Below are 25,438 nucleotides of genomic sequence, written 5' to 3'. Positions count from 1 at the left end.
GGAAAATGTTATTCTCTTGAACAGTAGATACAGAAATGCTCCCAGAGTGACTTTGTTTGCAGCCATTGCTATTTTAAAGTCTTGAAGAGCATCACTTAAAATGTCTGGTTATTCTTGCCTAAGAAGCTGCATCAGCAGAATCCCATTCAGAGCAGTATTTCATAGACTGAATTTAATTATAGGCAAGGGTGTTTATTTTCTCAGGCCCTTTCATATTCCAAAGCGTTTGCAATGACCTAAGCAAATGCCCCAGTAGTCGGGGTTTTTTAAATAGTGAAAGAAAGAGCAGAAAGAACATTTTCCAGACTCTTATTTGTAATCACCAACAAAATGATATCACATCCAAAAGTAGTGTTGGGTATTGTGGTTGGGTGAAGAGAGTGACAGATAGGAGTGAGATCTCCTTGCATTTTGGGGAAAATGTGATCCTATCAGAGTAGATACCTTTAGAAATCAGCCCCTACTTGGGAGGGAACATTTGGCAAGACAGCAAGTAAATGTTTCTAATTCTTTAGAAAGTAAAGTGGACCTCAGAGATAACTGGGAAAGTTTTAATTTATCTCAATTACCTCAATGGCTGCTCTTGATTCAAAAACCACTTAGAAATTACCTTCTAGATGCCAGGCATTGTGCTAAGTGCAGCAGATGCCAGAAAAAAAATTAAACACCCCTGCCCTCAAGGAGTTTACATTCGATTGAGGGAAACAATGAATACCAAATAAATAAAAAATCGATACAAAGTTTTCTTCACATTTATCTGAGGGTAAAAACTTCATTAATTGGCACTAATTGAGGGGAAGGATTATCTGAATTAGTGAAGAATATGGATTATGATATATTTTTAAACGCCTGTGGCAACATGTACTGTTACCAAAGTTTTTCATGTAGATTCTTCTGACACATTAAGCAGGCAAGATTCTGGCAAAGAGCAGTATCTAGTTGCCCATGATATAACTGAAAAATCCAAAACTATCTCTTTCTAAATAAAATTTAGAAATAAATATTTTTAAGCAACTAGAAAAAATAGTAAATATCTTTAAATATATTATCTTGGGGTCCTCTTTTATGTAGATTCAGCATGGAATTAGTGGAAAGAGAGCTGGCCTGGATGCCAAAAAGATCTCCCCGGAGTCCCTACTTTGACACATGTTGTCTTCATGATTCTAGGCAAAGGCTTTTAACCTTTCGTGGATCTAGGCCAGTAGTATTAAACTCAAATAGAAACTGGGGCCAATAAACAATACAGGAGGATCCCTCTGAGTACATATTGACTTAGAAAACCACATGGAGATATTATCTATGTTTTATTATATTTTTATTTATTTTGTTAAATATTTCCTAGTTATATTTTAAATCTGGAGTGTTGTTGCGGCACACCTATGTTCTAAGCAAGTCTCTAAGAATTTAAGTTACGGGGAAAGTAGCTGACCTGATTTTTTTTCTTGGTTTCTTCTGTTTTTATTTTTGCTTTTATTTTAAAGATTTATTCATTTTATTCTGAACTTAAGAAATAAAGCAAGCATTTCCATAACATAGTGGAATCGGCAAAAAAAAGTTGATTGTACATGAAACTGCAAATCTATTATGTATAACTTGCTAATCCTTTTAAATATATAATAAAGTTATCATGTAGTTTTTTCCCTTTTTTCTTCCCTCCCCCCTAAAAATAGCTACCACTGGACAAAAATAGGCATACATACATACATACATACATACATACATACATACATACATATTACACACATATACAATATGTATATTATATGATAATATGAATACATATGAAGAAAGACAATCTATACCCAGAGAAAGAACTGATAGAGGTATTGATAGATATACACACACACACAAAACCATATTACATCTATTTATCAGTTCTTTCTTTCTCTGAGGATGCAGATAGTGTCTTTCTTCTTATGTCCTTTGTAGTTAATTTAGGTATTTGTAATAGTTAAAATGACTTAAACCAGTATTGTTACTGTATACAACATTCTCTTGGTTCTGCTCATTTTGCTCTTTGTTATTTCGTGCATGTTTTTAGTAAGGGGACGTTTCCTCACCTAGAAGGTTGCCTATAAGATCACAGGTCTAGTCCCTATCCCCAATAATTTAATTTAAACATATCCCCTACAATGTGATTTAACTATATCCCTTATAGTTTTCAAGTCAAATCATTTACAAGCATTTATTGAGCTTTTACTAAGTGTTGGGCACTGTGCTAATCACTGGTAATACAAATACAAACATCAGGACAGTTCCTGCCCTAAAGGAGCTTACATTCTAATGGGGGAAGATATTATGTCAAAGGAAGCTGAGAGGTATGTGGCCAGGCACCAGGGGAATTGGGAGAATTGTAGAGAACTACAGAGAAATCTAGGAGGGTCAGGAGTATTAAAGCAGCTGGCCTTGGTGGCCCCTCTTAGAATGGAATTTCTTAGAGGAAACAGCTAATTAGAAACAGAGGCTACAGGGGTGGAGTGTAGTTCCAGTGTGTGAAGTCTAGGGTAGAATGAACTTCCAGAGTGAAGAGATTTCTGGGGTATTGTAGAAAAAGTCTGAAACAGTTTGGGATGTAGCATGGAGAGGAATAATTAAATCTATCCCCAATAATCTTATCTAAACAATTTATTCAGAACAATAATAATTGACACTTTGTGATTTTTATACATACAAGTGTATGCAAATAAGGCAGATTTTTACCCAAGTAAAATAACAAATTCCATGTTAGTTTAGTTTGAATTAATGACGACTGTTCAGGGCATACAATAAATACTTCCAAGGATTACTTTAGATCTGTGCACTATTAATAAATATTTGATCACTGACTGATACTCAGATATTTTGGTTAGTGAGTCTTTCAACTTTCTACTTTTTGATTCTCCTCCAGAGGTTCACATGACAGTTAAAAAACAATTGGCTTTTTTACAAAACTCTACAAAAATCAATTGGATTTTGGGGAGCCAGGGAGTGGAGTTCTATTTCCACCTCACTTTTAGACCCCAGCAAACTCTCTCTTAGATATAAAAGCAGTCTGACAGCAAGCAAATAGTTTACTTAAACCTTAAAATATATATTCATCATAGAGAAATGGTTATTAAATGACTCAGTGACCCCAACTCTTATCAAGTAAACCATAGCAAGTGGTTCTTCCCTAATCAACAAATAACATTTCTTTAAGAACCTAAAGTAGATGGATGGATAGATGAATGGGTGAGAGAGAGACAGAGACAAATAGACCGAGAGGGAATTAGTTATATAGATGTTTGTAAATGATGATAATTCTAAGAGCAGAAATTTGAACCTTAAGTCACCACTTGAAGAGACTCTTTGGGAGTAAGTGAGAAATGTTGATTATTTTATCTGGTACCCTTTATAGAAAAATAGACTTTGATTAGAGGGGGGAAAGAGTTCTGTGGTCCTTGTGAGAACAATCAGGCCTTTCTTTTCCCCACTAAAAACTCAATAACATACCAAATAACTTTGGAAAGAGATTATATATTAGGAAACAAACACACAGGCTTTGGAAGTAGAGTTGCTTAGGTAAGAAAACACAAGTTCCGGTTGTCTGTGATCCATGTTTCAGAAAAAGTCATTGCTTAGTTAATGACTTCTCTTTATTGGTAAAAAGGAAAAATAGAGAAAATATTACATTTTTCTCCAAGCCATCATTCCCCAAACCAAAAGTAGGATTTTTTTCTTAGCAAAAAATATTCCTACTGATAAACTTTTTAGAACTAATAACCTCATTCTTTATGGAAAATGAGATGTCACTTAACCCTCATTGCCCCGCAAAAATAAAAAGAAAAGAAAAAGAAAAGAAAATGAGATGTAGAAAACTTTGAGGAGGAAGATTTCCATACTTATTTGAGTAGTAGATGACTAGGTTATAAAGACAAGATGTTAGGGTAGACACTCACTTGTTTCATTTATTGACCTCCGAAATTCACCTATTTTGCTATGGCCCCAGAATCTCAGCATAGTGGAAAACTAATAAAGATTGCCTTGCCTCCTTAGGCTCACTGAAAGGCTCTGGTATGGCTTTTTCAAGACTCAAGTAGAGCCTTAGCTAGTTTATTGTGGGAGTCTGATAAGGAGTGAAATTGAGAATGGTGACTGATGTTAAGCTTAGATAGCTTTGTTACAGATGCCTATTAATAATTGACTGTTTTAGACCCGTGAAAGTCTTCCTAGACACTGTTTCTCAATCTTCTCCTGACACTTGCTGATGTACATTGGGTTGTTGTGTGCCAGGAACTTGAGCTAGGAAATCACAAAGATGTGCTGGTACTGGAAATAAACTAAAGACATCATTGGGGGGTCAGAACACTGTGATTGATGGCTCAATCCCTAAATGTTTTATATCCATCAGATGAGTCCTACAATGATGGCATGTCTAAGAGAAAAAAAAATTTGTTTTATTTCCCCACATTAAAAGCCTTTAGAATAAATTCAGCAAGTATTTATTGAATGCTATCAATGTTCCAGATACTGTGCTAAGTGCCTGAAATGCAAAGACAAAAACAAAACAGCCCTGGACCTCAAGGAGCTTATATTCTATTGGGCAGAGAAATATAACTTTCATGCAATTAAGCTTTTGGAAATTGTCCAGTTAGATGCTTTTGTATATGGATGCACATCAATTTTTTTAAAAAATTGATCTCCAAATTCTTTATCATGTACATTATCTAAAAATATTATTAGCCAAGTTTTCGGTTGAAGTTTGCTATGTGTAAGATAGTCCTAGGAAAATGGCTATAGCCTTTTCTTGAAGATTTGGTGGTCTGGGGCTTTTAATTTATTCTGGGTTGATTCCTTTGCCCCTTCTCTATAGGAATATTAAATCATTTCATGCATGTTCCCTTCCTATCCCTTACATTCCTGAGTCTTACCACCAGTTGAGTGGTAATTGGGATAATGAATTGAGGAGTTTCATTTTTTTCTCCCCTTTTACCCTTACCTTACCCTATCCTACCTCATATCCCCTGTTTCTACTGTTAGGCTAGACAGAGGTGATTGGATATCTCATCTCATTCTTCTCTTGTCCTTAAAATATTGGATAAAAATGCCCCTTCTAAGATACTCCTACCTTTCCTAATAAGCTCTGTGACTCAAATAGAATTATTCAGTAGCTCTTCTGAAGAAGCACCTCACACACTTGATTAAAAGCCCAAATATGCTTCAGTGGATTTTTTTTCCCTGCTTGAACAGCATCTGCCAATTTCCCTGGTTTTCTGCTAATTACTTTCAGTATTAGCCAGAATTCATTCAACAGGATGTGCTTGAATAAGACTGAGTACTGGCTAAGGCAACATTGGGCATAGACTTAGAAGATGCTGCTAAGAGCCTTTGCCTGAGTGATGTCTAATGCGCAATCTGTGTTCTTTTTATTTAAGAAAAAATTACATTTCATATTTAGAACAAAGCAGTAGAGGTCAAAACCAGAGTTCTCCTCTTGCCTCTATGATTGATTCCATGTATATGGAATACAAAATTTTCAGTTTTGCCACCATATCCCTTGCTTTTTTTCCCCTTAGCCTCACTTTGCCCTTCTGTAAAGTGGGCCCGAATCCTACGGTGCTGGAAACCTTAATTCTTTTGATTGTTGTCAAAGGAAAAAGTAGCTTAATGTCTCCATTACACAATCTTTAGAACCACCCCCAAACTGGACTATTCTTTTCAGCACTCTTCATCTCTTTGTCTTATTCAGAAGCTTAGTCATTTCTGAGGAAATACAGTAGTAGCTATATAAACAGTGATTCTATCCCATGTGGAAGTAAAGGGTTTATGGTTTTTTTTAACTTAGTATGCTAAAAAATGCTATAGGTAGAGGAAAGTAAAAATGTTAATATCCCACATGGACCAGTCACTAGGAGGATTCATCTTGGCTAGTGATATCTCCAAAACTGGAAACCTAGAGGTAATGCTCTTTCAAGTGCCTGCCATTTTGGGTTAAGTATTTTGGCATGGGTATGCATTTTGAGCAAAATACATTTGAAAAGACCTTTACTAAGCCTTTAAAACCAATATTGGATTTGGATTAGATAACTAACTCTTTAAAACATTTATCAGATATTGAATGATTATCTTATAAAGATATCTCTCAAAGTCTGGGTGGGGGTAATGAGGTAGAAACAGGAAAAATGTATTACTTCAATAACTGTCAAGAAACCAAACACAAAATCCAATTTAGGGGAATGAATGAGAATTTTAGTAGATTATAATAAGATGAGGATGTTTGCTCAGGCCCATTGGTTTAATAAAATCTTAAGTCCTATCACTCCTTATGTCCCAGTTTCCAAATCCAGATTTCTTTATAAAGCAAAGGAGAGGAACAATATAAAAATGTTGAGAGGTAATCTTATTTATATATATGCATTGCTCAAGTTTTTACAGATGGTATCTGACATGCTGGTAACAGGTTACAGATATGTGCTATACAAAGTTTCAATAATATACCAAAAATACAAAGTACAGGAATAAAAATTATATATTTTTTTGTTCCAGGTTCTCTGGGAGATGCTAACAAGGGAGGTCCCCTTTAAAGGTTTGGAAGGATTACAAGTAGCTTGGCTTGTAGTGGAAAAAAACGAGGTAAGACTACGTTTCTACATTCAGGTACATAGATCAGAAAACAGTATTGGGGTTTTGCAAAAGACTTTTTCATCTTCTTCAAATTGAAAGTAAGTTCACGCTTATGGAAAGATTAGCAGTAGGAGCTAACACAAAGGGTCAAAGTGATGTTATTCCTCATGAATGGACCCTTTACATCTAATTGTTGCAGCTTCACGTCGTGATGCTGTAGATCAAAAATTGTACTAGTACTGTACTAGTTTCTCAGTCTCAATTGTAAAACCTAGGGGTTTGTTCTTAGTGATGAAAGAAGCCATTGCGTCCAAGGTAGGGGAACAGTTTAACTCCATCTCCTGCGTTTAGGACATCTTTTTACTGGCCGGGAGTTGATCTATCTGTAAGAGACCTTCAGCTACTTCAACTTAACTCTCCCAGCAGGAGTCACTATAGTACAAGAAACTGTCGCTTAGATGAGAATTTCAAAATAAAAGAAGAAAAAATAGTTTCAAAAAAGGGGAAAAATTACAGTTTTGCCACCTACGTTCACCACGACATTGAAGATGAGCTCCTCACTGGAATTGGCGAGGCAGTGGCATAACTGTTCCCTTCTTCACGCAGAGCCTTTCCATTTCAAAAGGACTTCAGTGGCGTAAACACCGTTTGTGCTGTGTCCCCAGCCTCGCTTTTCTTCTTTCCACAAATTGAGGCTTTCAGTTAGTTGGACCTATGAGCCTACATCAGAGAACATGGCACATTCATATCAAAGGGAGCAACTACATTTTGAAAAGGTTTAAAATTGTGACTGAAACGTACAGCCATGGAAATTCTCAGCATAAGGATGAAGCATTCAATATCAAGGTATTATGGGAACGTAGATAACCTTATGGAAGCATGCCATTGTCTTTGTGCAGTACAATATAGCTTTATTTCATATAACTTCATCATTGTCAGATCTTCTCTAACCAGTTCACAGAAGTGGCTAATGCGACTATAGAGTAAATTAACAAATAGTCAAAAAAAGAGGAAGTTTGGGGATTAGCACACTTTAGACTTTTAAAAACATGCTTTAAGTGTATTAGATTGATTCTTATCTCCATGTACTCACAGGAAGAAGTTAAAGTAAACCAAAAAAGTACTGTTGACTAGTAGTAAGAAAGTTTCTAACTCTTCAAGCACTTAATACAAGATAACCTTGCAAATTTGTCCTTCAGAATCATTGGGGATGGATGGAATTCTCTAGTTAGCTAATTAAATGGAGGAAAATATATTTGCTGATTAGAAGGGGGGAAAAAACCTTAAAATAAATTTGCAATCGAGAATGTACCTTTATTATTGTTTAATAAGGATTTTTCAGCTTTAATTAATTATGATATTATTTCCTGGTGTATCATTAGATAAGTGGTCACACATTCACAAGAGAACTGATATCTTAAGCATATGAGATCTAACTAAGGAGTTTGGCAATTAGATCTTTGCTAGTAAGGTGGCTAGTTGTTTGGTACTTACCTTACAAATGAAAGTTAAAAAAATGACTGTTGTTCAAAATGAAATGCAAGCTCTTCTTTTTAATTTTTCTTGAAATTAATCTGGAAAAGCTACTTTCAAGGATAAATATATTCTACAAATATGTGTAGCACAAGAGAATGCTTGAAATCAGAAAAGAATATTCCACATGAATGATGGTAAGGTACAGCTGTGGATCTGAAGCTTAGTCAAGACAATGGAATAGTTGTGAAGGATGTGAAAGGGAATTTGAAAGCTGTTTTTTGGAGAATTAACTTTAGAATTTGAGGATCACCATTTTTTAAAGCCCTTCTTACCTCTCAAACTTTGCTACAGAATATGGACTGGTCATGCAACTATTTTAATAAATAGAAAATTCTTTTATATATTGAAGGTCCATTTCTAACTCACTCACGCATGAGCCATGGTTTACAAAGGTGGTGACATGCTCCAGTTGGGTTTTGTGAATGTGACCTCTAAGATTATGAGACGAAGTACCTGATACTCTATATTAATTAAATGTATATCAATCAAAGATTAAATATTGTTAAATTCTCTTAACAAGATGGAAAAAAGTTATTCTGTATAAAGAAGTTTGTTTTCTTCCCTTTTGCATGGTTAACTTACAAAAACTATAGAACTCAAATTTTCAATAATTTCCATTATCATCTTTCAAAAGGAGGATAAAGATATCATTAGATTACTAGGTGCAATCATTATAGTATATTAAGTTTTCCTATTGGCATAATGTGAGGACTTCAGAAGGGGATGTTTTTTTTAATTCCTGTTGAAATTGAGATGCTTTACCAGTACTTCTTAACCTGGGGTCCATGAACTGTTAAAAATGTTTTGATAACTGCATTTCAATGTAATTGAATGTAATTTCCTTTGTAATCTTATTTTATGTATTTAAAAACATTTAATAACTTTTTGAGAACAGGATGACCATAGGCTTCATCAGATTGTCAATGGGTCCATGACACCAAAAAAGGGTAAAAATCCTTTCCCACCTTAAAGAAAATGAAATGTATGGACTTCCCTGAAATCCTAAAAAAGATTCTACATGAAGAGATCTATTGAACTAGTGGGTATCAGAAATGAGGTCCAAAGCAATGTTGAATAAGTACTGAATTCATTACAGGGCCTAGCAACCAAGAAATTGATTGAGCATTACTAAGAAGTTCAAGTTTGTAACAAATTTGGAAATCCACTTTAGTCATTTTAATGAGATTGAACCAACGACTCATTCAGAATGTTATGACAGCACAATTCCTGTTTTATAAATATTTAACTTCTTGCTTACTTTAAAGTATGTTTAACCCAAACAGCAGAATTACCATCCATATTTAAGATAGCTCTCATAAAACTTAGTCTACAGCTTTGGGATATATTTCAGGAAAAAAAATTTAAGCAAATTTTGAAATGGTATATATCTTTAGAAACTCATTCTGAAAAGAGCACAACATAATTCGGGGGGAAAATCCATTTCTAAACAAATGTTTAAAAATATTTTTTAACTTACCATCTGGATATGTTTTAATTTGTTATAAACGTTAAAGTTTTTATTAGTCTTGTAAACATGGTACTAAAATGTTATTATTTCAGAATCCTTTTAAATGTATTATGGGCATCTATAGAATGTATAATCATAATGTAAAATGTCTTTAGGCTATTTTAAAGCAATTTAAAATCACTAAACCAAATATAAATATGAAATATCCAATTCTAGACTTATCCAATCCTTCCAAGAGTCAGTTTTCTAAAGACAAATAAGTCCCATTATATATTATCTCCTACATAACTAGCTGAAAAGTTACTGTAGTTAAGGAACAAAAGGACTGATATGTTCTACTATCCAGCTTTTCAGGTACTGGAAAAATAAGAGACATGCAGCTGCCATGCCAAGATAATTTTTTAAATAATGTTTTGAATTTGACATTTCTACTTGAGTGAATTAAAAGATGCATTTGATTTTATACTTATAATTAGACAGTATACATTATTTATTTTATGGATTTTCCCCCCCTTTAGAAATAGCTTACATTTTTAAAAGGAAAGGTAAAAATACCTGGCTGTTTTAATAATCTGTTTAGAGTATGTTACATTATGGTAGGGTTTTTTAGGGTACAATTTAATACATCTTATTCTGCCTTCTTTGCGAAGTGTCAAGATTAGAACACACAAAAGAATTCTGCACGCTCTCTGATAGAGCAGGAAATTCTTTCTCTTTATTGTAGCTTTTTAAAGCTATCTTAAGCTAGATATAGACCATCAACCTGTTGCTGATTTAAAAAAGAAGCAACTCCCCTCCCCCAGATTTGTAGACCTTCCCAAGTCTGACTGAGTCCATTATTTAAAATCTGGATTTGGAAAATCCCTTTTGTAAAACACACAGTAGAGCCCCTTCATAACTCAGACAGAACTGGTCTTCTTGACATGTGCTAACTGTATTATATCAGACTTTCATTGTATGTAAGTGCTATGTTTAGGGAGATACTACTTGGCTCAGGGTATGTCCCAAACGATGTAATAGGGAATAAAGCTATAATAGGTTTCTCCTGTCCTGGTTTTCTTGGCCAGTTCTTTAGTATGTCTACACATACTGCTGGGGGAAAAAATAGTTCTTTAAATTTATCTGGGTGATCTCCCAGGCTGAAGATTCCCCCCCACCATGCCAGTCTTATCCTTTCTGTCCAAAGCCAAACTGGTTTCCTTGCTGTCTGGCTTGTTTCTTTATGGTTTAAAACTCCATCAGCAACCTGAAGAAATGCTTTGATAGAACTGTGGGTTTCATTTTCAGTGTTGATATAAGTTCCAACTTGCCCATGTTCTGGATTCTTTCAGACCTGTCATAGTTTCTTTTTGACTTGTTCTTATGTTGACTTCTACTTGTTGGATTTTACCTGGTGCCCTCCTGTGACTTTACTGGGGAGGAGATATTGATTTATATAATGTATGGCTGTTATTAATCTTTTTCTAGTCTATATTAATAGTGACTTTACATTGCAAATCTTTCTCAAGCTACCATTCACTTTAAAAAGTAGCATTAATTAAACCAGCCATTCTTTGTTCTTAATTAACAAGTAAATCCTGTTTCTAATGCAGAGATTAACCATTCCCAGCAGTTGCCCCAGAAGTTTTGCTGAATTGTTACATCAGTGTTGGGAAGCTGATTCAAAGGTATGTTAAAGTATTAATGATTTTATGTGTTGTTTTTTTTTCAATTTAGATTTTACATTTGCTAATGCAAATAGTATCCATAGCTCATCAACAAGAGGCAAAACCACAGTGTTGGTCCTGTTGGAATGTAATCCCCGAGTAGTCAAATTATTTGGTTATTCCAGTGTATTACATTTTTTACCTTTAGGAATCATGGTTCTGTCTTTCTTTAAATTATGTCAGAACTCTTAACTGTCAGTCAACAGAAGCTTACAGCCTCTCTTGTTTGCTTGTTGAGGAAACTGGGAGAGGTAAGAACTAGGGCTGCAAAGTAGTTCAATTACCTTATCTATTTCAGCTGAAAAATCAAAGGTTTTCTTTCTTTGTAACTTTCAGAATCAATGACTTATAGATGTCCATAAAATTAAATAGTTAGGTACCAAAGTCAGCAGTCCACTAAAAACATTGTAAATGAAAGGCTGTCATTTTCTTTCTTTTTTTTTTTTATGGGGCAATGAGGGTTAAGTGACTTGCCCAGGGTCACACAGCTAGTGTCAAGTGTCTGAGGCTGGATTTGAACTCTGGTCCTCCAGAATCCAGGACTGGTGCTTTATCTACTGTGCCACCTAGCTGCCCTGTCATTTTCAACAAAGAACTGGCATGTTAAACCAGTAAACCTTTAAGTGATAGAGCTCTGATACTGATGAAGACACTGGTTTAGTGTTGCTATAACAGCCAATGACCATACAATTAACAGGCCTTTAAAAGAATGGGCATATTCCATACAATATTGCCCAGACGAATGTTTCACAATAATGCCCTCCATATATTGTAGCCAAATCCCCACCTCTTTCAAACCCACTAAAATGCCTTTACATTTCTATTCATCACATCATTCCTATCAAACTTGTTGCCTCCTGTAATGTTGTTTCATTTAGCAATATGTCTTCTCAGAATCAATGAAATCATGTATGAATGTGCCCAATTGTGATTTTTATTCCATGTTCAGTTTCAGGGGTTTGAAAACATGCTAGAATTTAATTTGAAGAATTCTAATCAGTCAGCCAATCAGAATTTATTAAGCATCGTGCTAGGTACTAGGGACCTCAAAGCAAAAATGAGGTAGTTTGTAAGTCTTCCCTGTCCTCAAAGAGCTTCCTACTGTGGTTAGTCAGTTAATAAACACTTGTTAAAGAGCCTACTATGAACCAGCCATTGTGCAATGGGATGGGGATGCAAAGTCAAAAAGCTCAGTCTATTGGGAGAGACAACATGCAAACAACTGTGTAGAGGCAAGCTTTAGACAGGATAAAATGGAGATAATCAATAGAGGAAAGGGACTAGAATTAAGGAGCTCAGAAGGAAATACTTCTTGTAGACAGTGGAATTTTATCTGGAACTTGAAGCAAGCAAGAAAAGCCAGGAGGCAAGATGAGGAAGGAAATCATTCCAGGCATAGGGGAAAGACAGAGAAAATGCTCAGAGCTCAGAGTAAAAATGCCCATATAGGAAAAAATGACCAACACACTTGTATGCTTAGCTATTTATCCACTTCAACAGTAAATGATAATTTTTACAACTAGTCTAGAGCATGTGTATTAAATCAGGATAAGTTATCACTTTTATCCCAGGTATTTGTCCAATCTGACATTTTTGACAGTAATTTAAAAAAAATTTCCACATTAAGGGGTTTTTTTTTGGCTTTTTTCAGGTTTTGTGATACCAAGAAAGTTAAAATTTTTTTAATTAAAAATTTTGTGTGTGTGAGGCAATTGGGGTTAAGTGACTTGCCCAGGGTCACACAGCTAGTAAGTGTTGTGTTGTGTGAGGGTCTGAGGCCGGATTTGAACTCAGGGTCTCCTGAATCCAGGGCCGGTGCTCTATTCACTGCTCCACCTAGCTGCCCCCAAGAAAGTTAATTTTTAAAGATTTTATCTAATTTTGTATATGAATTTGTTTTGTACATCTTTGTAATTAGTCACTTTGCAAAAAATTTAGTCTGTAAAGTGAAATCTTTTGATTTCCTAAAGAAAATTTATTCAGTATTGTATTGAACTCAATATATGTCATACTTTACTTCTGTGAAATCTGGTTTGTATAAAACCTGAGTGTACCTGTAATCTATATTATTTTTATGTATGTATCTATTTCAAATATATATATACACATATATATAGTTTTTTATATATGTATATACACATAGTTATATCTATGTTCTTTTTTTCCTGTCAAAGAGATCTCATTTTAGAGTCATGCTCTATATTTAGGTGAGTCTATATTTGGGCCAATTATGTTACAGATATATGCACTAGGGTTTGAATTTTAAGGATTTATAGTACATATATGTAATCATGTAGCTGCATCAACGAATATCTAAGCCATAATGATCTGAGGAATAAAGACCAAAGGATCATTTTTCATTTTCTACCCATATAACATTTAAAGCATATTTTCAGAGTTTTTTGTTTGATTCTTACCTCTCTGTCATTTTATTATGATAAAAAGGTGGTGGTGGTATTGCATTTATCATAAACATCTTCCTAACATAGTCTGAACCCAATCCACTAATTGCCAACATAAATTTGTTCAAGCCAGTCTATTCACCATATCTTAAATTTGTCTTTGATTTTCTTGCCACTATATCATTGTCTCTCGACCCACCCACTTTCTTGTTGTTGTTGGTTGCAAACCAAGACCTGTGAAAGGCCTTCTCTTAAAAGGCTCCTGCCACGTCCTGGGCCTTGTCCATTTTCCTGATATCTGGCCACTGGACCCAGATGGCTCTGGAGGAGAGAGTGAGGCTGATGACTTTGCACAGTTCTGCCTCACTTAAATCCAATTGGCAACAAGTCATGACATCTCCCCCCCTTCCAGAACAAGCAACAATAAGAATACCCTTTATGCTTATCTGACTTCTTCAGGGCATAACTGAAGTCTCCTCTCTTGCACCGGATCCATCTGGAACTCTTTTAGCTGCCCAGTTAGCTCTCTCTTTTGCCTAAATACCCTGCTTGGTCCATATTATACTTTACCTTACAATACTACTATCTTTATATGCTTTATGTTCATAATACTAAACAGTTGATAGCAGTGAATGTTATCTTGTACTTTGTATTCCCTGGGACACTTTGCACATGATACAATGGGTACTCAGTAAATATTAATTAAGTAGCCACTTTAATCAGATTCCCTAGAATGCAGACTTGTACATTTACTGCTTGCTTCTGAATCCAAGATTCAGTAACAGTTTAAGCAATGGACAGTAGTCTATGTTGAATGCTGTTTTCAAATGTTTGCTAATAGAGAAATGTCAAACGTAGCCAGCAGGCCATTTATAGTCCACAATACTCTTGAACGTGGCCCAAACCAGTTTACAATATAATTTCAATCGCATTTTAATGTTTGATCTATTAATAGAAAGAAAAGAAATATATAAACATTTTTGGGTTTCTATGCTAGTATGTGGTCCTCAGGGATCTTTAATGTTTAATTTAATGACCTCCATTTCTGTTTGTTTGACACCATTATGCTAATGAAAGGTTTAAGTAGAAAATTCATCGCTTCTTGGTTCCTATTAGGGTAAAATATACAGCCCATGTTTCAGTAAATGTTCTTCTGTCTCTAAGTAGTTGCTAGTGCCTTTCTCCTCAAAATTATCTTGTATATATTTTGTACACAACTACATATATACCTGTTGTCTCCCCCAATGCACTATCATCTCCTTGAGAGTACAGACTATTTTATTGACAGAGTACCAGGCAAAAAAATAAGTGCTTAAGAAATGCTTATTGATTTATAAGAAGACATAAAAGATAGTTGGTCTCAAGTGATTCTAGGTTTACATCATTGCAAGTTAAAATATAGCATTTGAGCCAAATTAACTAGAAACATGAATTTGAGAATAGGTAGGGATCCATAAGCAAAGCCAACAGTTTTTAAAATGTAAATAACCAGACCTTTCCAAAAAGAGCATTTGAGGCAACTTAGATCCAAATCTGACCATGACATGATAATAACGTGATGTAGTTAGCTATTTAACTGAGCCACGTGTGGTGATCATTAGATCCCAAAGTAGAGATCTTGAGCAAATTCTAACTTTACCATTGTGAATTTAGGAGTTATTGGGGGGAAAAAAAGCAAAACAACCCTCTCCCCAGTTGATCATGTTTCATGAAGTAGTTAAAAATAAAGTGCTTTTGATCTCAGAGTTCTTGGGTTCCTGCTGGTGGTTTTTCTACCTAAAATCAAAATCCATTATTTCTCGTACAAGTGACTGCAGCCTCACAAATACTACATTACACCTGATAAACAGTGGGAGAAATTAAGACAATGCTAAAGATGAAGGAAGGGAAATGGTGTGTATACTCCTTGGGCTTAGTTAAGCGATTCTTTCATTGTTTTCCATGTGCTCTTAGCCTCTGGCCTGCACACTTTTCATTGAGCGGCACCCATTGACTACTGCCAGCTCTTGTCAAAATAACTCACTTGAAAGAGTGGGATGATGTCTGGACTCCCAATGTTTGTCTTAGTTCGGTTTCTTATTTCAGTGAGAAGTTAAGAAATTGCCCATCTTCATAACATAGGAAACACTCAGTTCCCAAGAGAAAGAGAGCCACCTCAACACTGTTCCTACTTGTTTTTGTGCTCCCAAATTAAAATGCATGTTTTAATTGCTGCAACTGTAATTTGTTCAGAAATGGTATAATTATGAGGCGTGATGGAGAGAGAATGTGCATCATCCTTTTATTATCTCTCTCCATTTTTGTTTTAACCTTTTGTCTCAACCTTGGCTAGAGTCTGTCAAATGGAGTAGTATAGTCATTGCTCTCTAAAGAAACACATTTAACTGCTGCATTTTCCATTTTCACTGAACAGTACCATTCTTTTTTGTCTCCCAGCCATAAAAGAAGCTGTAATAGGGAGCAAAGTTGTGAACTTAGTATGATTTTGACAGTAGCGTTTTGATTTTTGTTTGGGTGGCTTAGGAATTTCCCCCTTATACTAAGTAAAACATCCCCTACTAAAGCCCTCCAGTGTCTCATCACGGAATGAAGGTGACCCAGGGCTCTTCATTACTGCCTTTTAGAATGAGATATATGCTAACTCCTCCAGAAGGGTCTTATATTTATTTTGTCTTTACTTTTATATTTTCAGGTGTACATGTTTTCTGCCCCAGTAGAATGTAAGCTTCTTGAAGACAGGGACTATGCCATTTTTTTTCTTTGTATCTCAAATACCTAACAGCATACAGTACATAGTAGGTGTGCTTGCTACTACTATAATGAGCATTAATGAAGAGTTATTGAGAAAATTAAAAATTATCAATTAAAAAACCACAAATAATTAAAATACTAGCAAGGCTGGGAAGGATTTATTTCTTGTCTTAGCACCAGCTTAGCTCAATACTAGAAAAACTAGAAAATCCTAGAAAAAAATTCTTCCCTAGAATGTTGACTATTACATGGAGACTTTTTTTCAACCATAGCAACTTATACAGATTCTCAACCAGGTAGCAGGTTTGTGGCCTGTTTCAGTACTTACACAAGTGAAGAGTATTTATACCATTGAAATACAGATCTTTGAGGTACTGAAGTAAGTAAGATATAGACATTGATGGGAAGTAAAATATAGAAATTAACAGGAGGAGGAACAAGTTGTCATTCTAAGAATATTTAATGTTGCCTCCACAAGTCAGCTTGGGCATGAATACTCTTTTTTTCCTGAAAAGAACATTCCTTATTGACCCTTCAAAGGTTTCCTAGTTCAGAAGGAATAAATGGAGGGAAAGAATGTGTCTTTCTTCTTGTATATAATGAATTAGCAATTAAGAAACCAATTAACCTAAATATTTGCATTCCTTTTGGTTTTCCTAATTGGTCTCCCCATTTCTAGTCTCTCTCCCTCACCCATTCATCCTCCACACAACTGTCAAAATAATCTTCCTAAAGCATAGGTCAGACCATGTCACACTATTGCTCAAAAACTTGCAATGACTCCCTCTTCACAAAGTATTCATTCAAAGATCTCAGCTTGATGGATTAAAGCTTCTCAGTAGTAAAGCCCCAACCAGCCTTTCTAACCTTATTTCATGTTTTTCTCCTTCATACATTTCATGCTATGGTCCACCCAGATCTCTTTGACTATTTTCCAAAATTTGACATTGCATCTTCTGCCTCCATGATAGCCATCCCCTATGTCTATAATAAATCATCTTTACCCCCAAATCTATTTATCAAATCCTTTTCTTCCTTCAAGGCAAAGTTCAGGTACCGCCTCTTCTGTGAAGCCCCTCATGAGCATCCCAGTGCTTAATGCTCTATTTTAGAAATTACTTCGTATTTACTTTCTTGTTACATGCTATGTACCTCCACTAGTAGAATGTAAGCTTCTTGAAACCAGGGATTGTTTTCTATCTGTGTTTGTTTCTCCAGTGCCTAGCACAGTATCTTTACAAAGAAAGGATTGGTTGAATTGGTTTATTCTACCTTCTACAAAAAACTTTTCCTGATTCCCCTTAATGCTAGCATCTTCCTTCTGAGATTATCTCCAGGTTATTCTGTATATATCTTATTTGTACTTAGTTGTTTGTATGTTGGCTCCCTCATTAAACTGTGGGCTCCTTGAGAGCAGGGAGTTTTTTGCCTTTCTTTGAAGCCCTGAAGCTTAACACAATGCCTGGCACATAGTGTTTAATAAATGCTTATTGTTTTGACTAGTCTTAAAATTTGCCTTGGGGGAATGTAATTCAAGTAATACTGAATTTCTACACTACTAAAGAAGTCATTGTATAAAGACTCTATCTTTATGACCAATGTCCTTAATGAGGATTATTTAAATGTTTTTATCAATTTTTTGTAATCAACCTCCCCCCTGTCCCATGCACTTGTTAGTTTGGGAAGTCATCTTCTTAGATCCACTGGAGGCTCTCTTCCAGAAGAAACTATCAGACTGGTAGCTCTAAAATTATCTCCCATACATGTCTCTGAATCCAGTATCTGATATTTTTTAGTGTAGATTATCTTAATACAAGGCAAAAAGGGATGGATTCAAATCCATCAAAGAACCTAGGTTCAAATCCCAGTTCTGGGATTTATTACCATTATAAACTGGGACAAGTCACTTAACCTTTCTCAGCTTTAGTTCCATCTTCTCTAAAATTAGATGGGTTGGATTGAAAGGTTTTTAAGGGTCTAAACTCCACGTTTATGATTCTTTGATCTCTGTGTAGGAAGGATATAATTTTTCTCACTAAATGGAACTTATTGTTATATTTATGTCTCCATTAACTCCAAAAGTACCCCTCCTTTAATCCCTGCTGAATGAGTACTTATCCTGTCTTTTTCAGAAACGTCCATCATTCAAACAAATCATTTCAATTCTGGAGTCTATGTCGAATGACACTAACCTCCCTGACCAGTGTAACTCATTTCTGCATAATAAGGCAGAATGGAGGTAAGTTGGTTTGTTTGTTTGTTTTTAATCCAGTCTCTAAACTACAACAGCCTGGTTTAAAATTCTTTCCAAAATATAGGGATAAGGAATGGACCTATGATTTAATTGGTATAGAGGACTCTTGGATGAAGAAAACCCCTCTACTTGTGCAGACTAGGTCCCTGTTGGCAAAGTTTAGTCTTGGTGAATTTCCTGGGGCACTGAGAGGTTGGGATTTGCTGAGGATCACACAGTCAAAATTTATCTGAGGCCAGATTTGAACCCTGTCTTCCCAGCGCCAAGGCCAGCTTTTTATCCACTTCACATGCTGCCTTTCAGAAGATAGAAACTATTTAAAGAGCATGGGCAGTGTCAGGGCTGGACTATAGGCCAAGGAACAGGATATAGCTCCCCATTTGCAATCTCAAGTACATTCTAGAAACATGAATACTTCTGTGAAAACTTTGTCACCCTATCTAATGCACTCTCCTGTTTTATAGGTAGACAGAAAATAACATGAGCCTCTCAAAGAGTGTTCCATGGAACTTGTTTCTTTGTAGTGTTTGGAAAAGAATACTGAAATCAGATCTTCTGTGGGATAAGATTGTTACCAGACGTTTCTCTGTGTACACTCTATATTAGGAAGCTCTGGCTTTTGTCCAGTTAGAACACAGCTATTAAACTATTTCCCAGTCTTGAAACTAGCAAACCAATGTACCTGTGGATGATGAAAAGAGAAGGGACAGGGAATATTCTTTTTTGAAATGGGATTTTAAACATTTACTAAGTTACTGAACTCTATGAATTTGGTAAAAACAGACTCAATAATGATGGAATTATATCAAGTGAGTGGAAAAAGTGAGCACAGGATGAAGAATTTGAGCTAGGTCACATGATGCTCGAATATAAATAGCATGTTTTAGAGCTGACATTATCCTCCAACTGACTCAGCAGAGATTCTAAGTAACTTCAACCCAGCTCCCTACCACTAATCACTAAGGAGACACTTTGCGCCATCTGCTGATGATAAATTAAAACTACAAGCATTTAGAAAATGAGAGGCCTACCTACTGCTGTTCCTGTAATTAGGCATTTTCTTGGGATTTTGTATTTTTGTGGCTTTTACAATGAACTCATTCATTTTCATTCTTTTTAGTAAATGCCTCACTAGGACCAAGGAATTTGGAACAAATGAATTAATTTAGAGATCCAAACGGGTCTTTTCCTAGGCTGATGCAACAGGAATGAAAAATCAAAACTCTTCATTTCCTACTAAATCAGTTGAAAATAAGGAAATGAAACGTTGCCAGACTAAGGGACTTCTCCTTGAGGTCTAACAAATTTAGAATTTATAGCTAGTGCTTTAATTCTATGTAGTAATGATGGGAATGGAAAGAGATCACAAAAATTCAAAAAGTCTATAAATATAATTAATTGATTTAACATGATGAAAATAGGTTATTATAGAAGTCTCTTCTATTTCCTAAACATTATCATGGGTGAGCCACTTACTTAATCACAGCACAGTCTAAACTTCTTATTTTATAACTGAGGCCCAGAGAAATTTAGTGGCTTGTGCAAAGTCCTGCAGGTTGTACAGGTAACCGAATAGAAAACAGGTCTTCTGGCTCTAAATGTTCCTTCCATTATGCCACCCACTAATTCTCTAGTGCAGTATGAATATAATAATAATTGTGGCATGGAGGTTATCTGGGATGCTCCAAGGCTATGTAAGCTCTAGACCAAGTGCTGTTAACTTTTTGGGGGGCCCTGGACCCCTTTGGCAGTCTGGGTAAGCCCATGTACCCCTTCTCAAAATGATGTTTTTAAATGAATGAAGTAAAATACAGAAGATTACAAAGGAAGCCAATTATGTTGAGCTACAATTATGAAAATATTTTTAAACAAAGTCACAGACCCCTGCTTAAGAACCTGCCCTAGAAAGTTCTAGCAAGATGGAAAGACTTCGAGGAAGGCCTTGAAAACTAGCCATGTGGCTATTATCTGAATACCAGTTTCAGCAGTTTCAGAGAGGTTTATCACTAGAAGGTTGGCTACTAGGGGAAGATTTTATTTCCTTTTTTTCCTAAGGAATTTTTAAATTGTTTATTAAATCATGGAATGATTGTGATTTATGTTGATGGAAGAAGTGCACTCACATGTAAAACCACAGGTCCTTTATGGAGTACTGAAGGAAGCCTATATTACATAGAGGCAGTAGTATTATTGAGTAGATAGAGTATTAGGCTTGAAGTTGGGAAGATCTAGGTTTAAATGCTACCTCTAATATATATTGTGTGGTCCTGGGCCAGTCACTTAACTTCTGTGGGCCTAAAATGAATGACTAGGGCTTAAATGTACTAAAATTTTTGAGATTTAGGGGTTGGTGTCAAAAGTTTTTATCCCAGGAATAGTATTTTAAATTCCTTCTTTTATCTGGGTATACATGAGAAATAACATTATTTTGTAAAGTCCCGGCTTAGGATAAGCTTATAAGTCTTCCTAAATTAGCACAATTCATTGTGCACATTTTCTTAATTATTAAAATAATTCTCTAGTCAACAATTCACTTAAATCTTGTCAAGAACCCTGACACTGGAAAATATGCTACTGTGATTTTTTTCAGTACACATAGTTGCATGTTGCCTTTGACCTTCGAAACATTTTTCAGCTTTAAATTAAAATATATACCATATGAGAGAGATATGAAGTCTTGTCATAATCTTATAGATAACTAGGACAAAGATGAAAAATAGGAGGCCAGAATCTCAAAAGAGACTTTCTAATATGGGGGTCAGCAACTTCTTCGACCTTTAATGCCACTGTGGGAGAGGAAAGTAGTACTCATGAGTTGTCCCATAAAAAGTAAGATTAAAAAAAAAAAAAAGACAGTTATACCTTACAGAGGTATAGCAGTGTACAGTAAAGTTTCATATCCATTATCCCATTTGAATCTGACTACAACTACATGAGGTAAGCAGGGTGGATATCATCTCCATTTTACAGATGAGAAGACTGAAGCTTAGAAAAACAAAATTACTTATCCAGTTATGAAGCCAGAAAAGAGCTAGGATCAGAGCCCAGGTCGGCTGACTCCTAACCTAGGGTCCTTACTGCTATGCCATACTTAGGTAGAAAAAGAGGACAAAACATGGAGGGATTTTTTTGTTTTTTTGTTTTTGTTTTTGTTGTTTTTGGGGGGTGGGGGTGGGGTGTTGCAGGGCAATGAGGGTTAAGTGACTTGCCCAAGGCTAGTAAGTGTTAATTGTGTAGTAAGTATGGTCGGATTTGAACTTAGGTCCTCCTAAATCCAGGACTAGCGCTTTATCCACTGCGCCACCTAGCTGCTCCCGAATGTGGAGGTTTTTGTTTTCTTTTGTTTTAAATTTTTAAAGAGAGAAAAATTCAAAAGAGGGAGGGAGGAAAAAAATGGGAAAAAAGAAAAAAGTGAAGTTAATATAATGAAGAATAATGTGCTGCTAACAATTTCTTTATGTCCCACTCTGGCACCGTTTCTATAGCTTGCTAATCTTTTTTGTTGTTAAAAACTTGTATGAAGACAACACTATACTTTAAGGGTTTCTTAGTAAGTTGGATATTTAGTTTGATGGAAAATTAGTCAAAGTTAAATAGAAAACTGGGAATATGACTGGACTCCCTAAATTCACTCTGATGAATCAGGCTAAAAGTTTAACTAGATCATTCAGGTGTCTCTTAATATAAACCAGCATTCAAACCTGACACGGAACTGTCACTTGTGTACACATACCCAAATTTTAGCCAGAGTCAAATTCCAGAAAGTGCTGGAATTTTGACAGTTGTCTATACCTGACAAAGCGTCATAGCATACATGACGTGAAATTTTGTTTTCAGAAATAAACTAAATATGTAGTTTGAATATGCCTACCAAGTCTTCTTGAAGTTGGATTCTTTCCTCTACCTTCCTGGGTGGTAGAAAGGAAATTACCTGTTTAAAAGTTTTCAGAGATATGTTAGGCCACAATATTTTCATCATGCTTCATCATTTACTAGCAAATTAGCAATAATTGAGTTAATGACTACAAGTATTAGGGAACTAAAAAATTTATGGATACCAGTCTTCTGTGTAATATTTTCCATTTTCATTAGAACTCTTAGTTTCCTACAGTTGCCTAAATCTTTTTAGGCCAAAGCCTGTGGTAATTTGCCTGGCTAAGGCATATGGGGTGTGTGTACATGCATAGGCAAACGTGCATATGTGTGTGTATGTGCGCAAGTATATGCAAGAGAAATCAGATTTAATATGTGAATTTTTTTCATGCTCCTGTGATTTATTGTTTGTTACTATTCTTCACTGGTGATTAAAATATTATGAGAACAAAACCCAAGGATTAAAGACCAGTCTTTAATCCTTGGGTTTTGTTCTATATATGCAAAAATAATATTTAGAACGTTCATCATTACAAAAGATTACAGTTGTTCTTGAATTATGCAACATAATGGCTTAAGGATTAATTGAGGGAAACAAATATCTGTCATGTCCAGCCCTTTTTTAGATTCCTGTATTTGTGAATTAGTGTACTTATTTGACAATAAAGTTTTTCCTCTGATGACACTGATGATTTATGCCATACAACTTTATAAAAATACATAATATGGCTGAGGTTTTTTTTTCTTTTGCAGACTGACCTTTTATTTTAAAAGAAGTTTCTGTCTAATGAAAAAGATAATTATAGTACAGTGCATGATTTTGACATGAAAAACTGCTGTTAGTAGGACTTTACCTTAGATGGATTTGGCTTAAGAGAAAACCATAATTTTCATAGATTAAAACACCTAAAAACTACATTTAAGTAACAATGAGGTTGAGCCAGTGAAGGTATCAACAAAGCAAGGGGGACCACTGTTCTTAATTTGTCCTGCCTGCAGAAGTGTTACAGCCCTCATGGTACATAGCATCAGGTGCTCTTGTCAGCCCTTGGGAGGCACAGGGAAACAAATTAAAACAAATTAAAGATGAGAGATGTTCATGCCTTCGACTTACTTGTTAGTATCTGTTTGTATCATAGCTTAGAACTTATTTAAATGTTGACTGATTTTCCAGGGGGACTAGAGATCTGAGCGGGTAAATATATGAGGTTTTCAGCTCTGAAACTGGGGGTAAATCCTGGACCTAACAAGCAAACGTGTTTTTTGGCCGTTTATTGTGAACAAACATATATATATATATATATATATATATATATATATATATATATATATATATATCGGTGAGATCAAGCTAATGCTTGAAATGGCAGGAACACTAAACTACCTACCTACCTCGTCAGGTCTAGAGCGGGAGGGGCATGAGCTTTTGGCTATTACATTCTTCACATCCATCTATTTAAAACACACACTCACACACACTCCAAAAAACTTTCCTTGGGAATAGGGATAAAGGTTTTTTGTTTTTTAATTTTGTCATTGTCGTTGCAAACCCCCAGGCAAATTTAAGGATTGTTTTTTCATGTTAACACAAATCCTAGGTAATTTATGATTCAGTGCTCCTCTTTTGGATCTTTGATAGAGGATTTTAAAAAAATCTGTATTTGTGATTTAATTTGTTTGGGGGTGGTCAGCTAGGTGGCACAGTGGATAGAGCACCGGCCCTGGATTCTGGAGGATCTGAGTTCTAATCTGGCCTCGACCCTTGACACTAGCTGTGTGACCTTGGGCAGGTCACTTAGCCCCAATTGTCTCACCAAAAAAAAAAAGAGTTTAATTGGTTTGGGAACTCTGGGTGTGGAAACTCCCTCTATAGACCTAGGACAGCAACTCATCTTCAACTTAGATGTAGAGTTACAGCATTGTCTGGGACACTAAGAAATGAAGTCACAGAACCGGTGTGTATCCAAGTCAAAATTTGAATCCACATCCTTCTGGCTGTATAGCCAGCCTCGCCCCTATCCACTAAAGCAGAGCTGTCTCTAAGTATTTAGTGATGCTATTTTTATAGTGTAGGTGCTTTCAAAATGCTATCCCTGTGTGTTAGTGCACAAAGCGAAATAGACTATTTTTTTTTCTAAATGATTGATTCACAAAGAACAAGTGCTTGAGGGTGGCACAAGCAGCTGCTTTTTACCATTAATTACCTCACTTGTTTTAACAAGGCACTTTTCAGACTACCTAATGTGATTAAAGCATATTATGATATTAATTGCTTGCCAGATTCCATCTTAGTGGGATATAAAGTTTTTAGTCCAAATTTAGACCTACCTTGACACCTGCTCCATAGGGAAGTCTATGCTGCTCAGCTTATATTTAGGTACATACATGTAGTTATTAGAGTAGGAAGCCACAACAGGGCACTGATTTACTCTCAGTTTCCCTGGAAGTGAAATGCCAGGCTTTGGAATACAGTTAACAGGTTTACTTAGCCAGCCTTCATTGTCAACTTCCTAAACCAAGGTTTGGCCACCTATGTCAAGACACTTCTGAATAGTGCCTGTAATTGCTTTTGTTAGTACTTGGCTATCCTAACCATCAGAAACACATATTTCTCCTCTTTCCCCCCCTTTTTGGTCTCTTTGTATTAGTATTTTTAAATTTTTTTCCTCTTTTTCTTTTCTCCTCTTTCTTGTCTCCTTCCTTTTTTTTGCCTTGGACTTGCCAGTGACCGATAATGACATCCACAGGCATTTCTTTTCTTAGGAAATACTGTGGTACAATGGAAAGAATGCTAAATTTGGAATCGTCAGTCCCAGGTTAAAATCCCTGCTCTGCTACTTGCTACTTATATGACCTTAGGCAAGTC

The 25,438-nt window shown here is 35.6% G+C and overlaps 1 protein-coding gene across 2 annotated transcripts in view; it reads left to right on the top strand.

The window, feature by feature from the left end:
- The window catches only part of MAP3K20 (mitogen-activated protein kinase kinase kinase 20), a 224,823-nt gene that overhangs the window by 123,897 nt on the left and 75,488 nt on the right, over positions 1-25,438 (top strand). For both annotated transcript variants that reach the window (XM_043994177.1, XM_043994178.1), the window contains exons 8-10: positions 6,505-6,591; positions 11,179-11,253; positions 18,578-18,684. In XM_043994177.1, coding sequence (XP_043850112.1) covers positions 6,505-6,591; positions 11,179-11,253; positions 18,578-18,684 — 269 coding nt within the window. The remainder of the gene's footprint in view (positions 1-6,504; positions 6,592-11,178; positions 11,254-18,577; positions 18,685-25,438) is intronic.

This window comes from Dromiciops gliroides, chromosome 3, assembly GCF_019393635.1.
Source record: "Dromiciops gliroides isolate mDroGli1 chromosome 3, mDroGli1.pri, whole genome shotgun sequence".
NCBI classification, from domain to species: domain Eukaryota; kingdom Metazoa; phylum Chordata; class Mammalia; order Microbiotheria; family Microbiotheriidae; genus Dromiciops; species Dromiciops gliroides.
The sequence above is the reverse complement of the archived record's forward strand: the minus strand, read 5'-3'. Positions and strand labels throughout refer to the sequence as shown.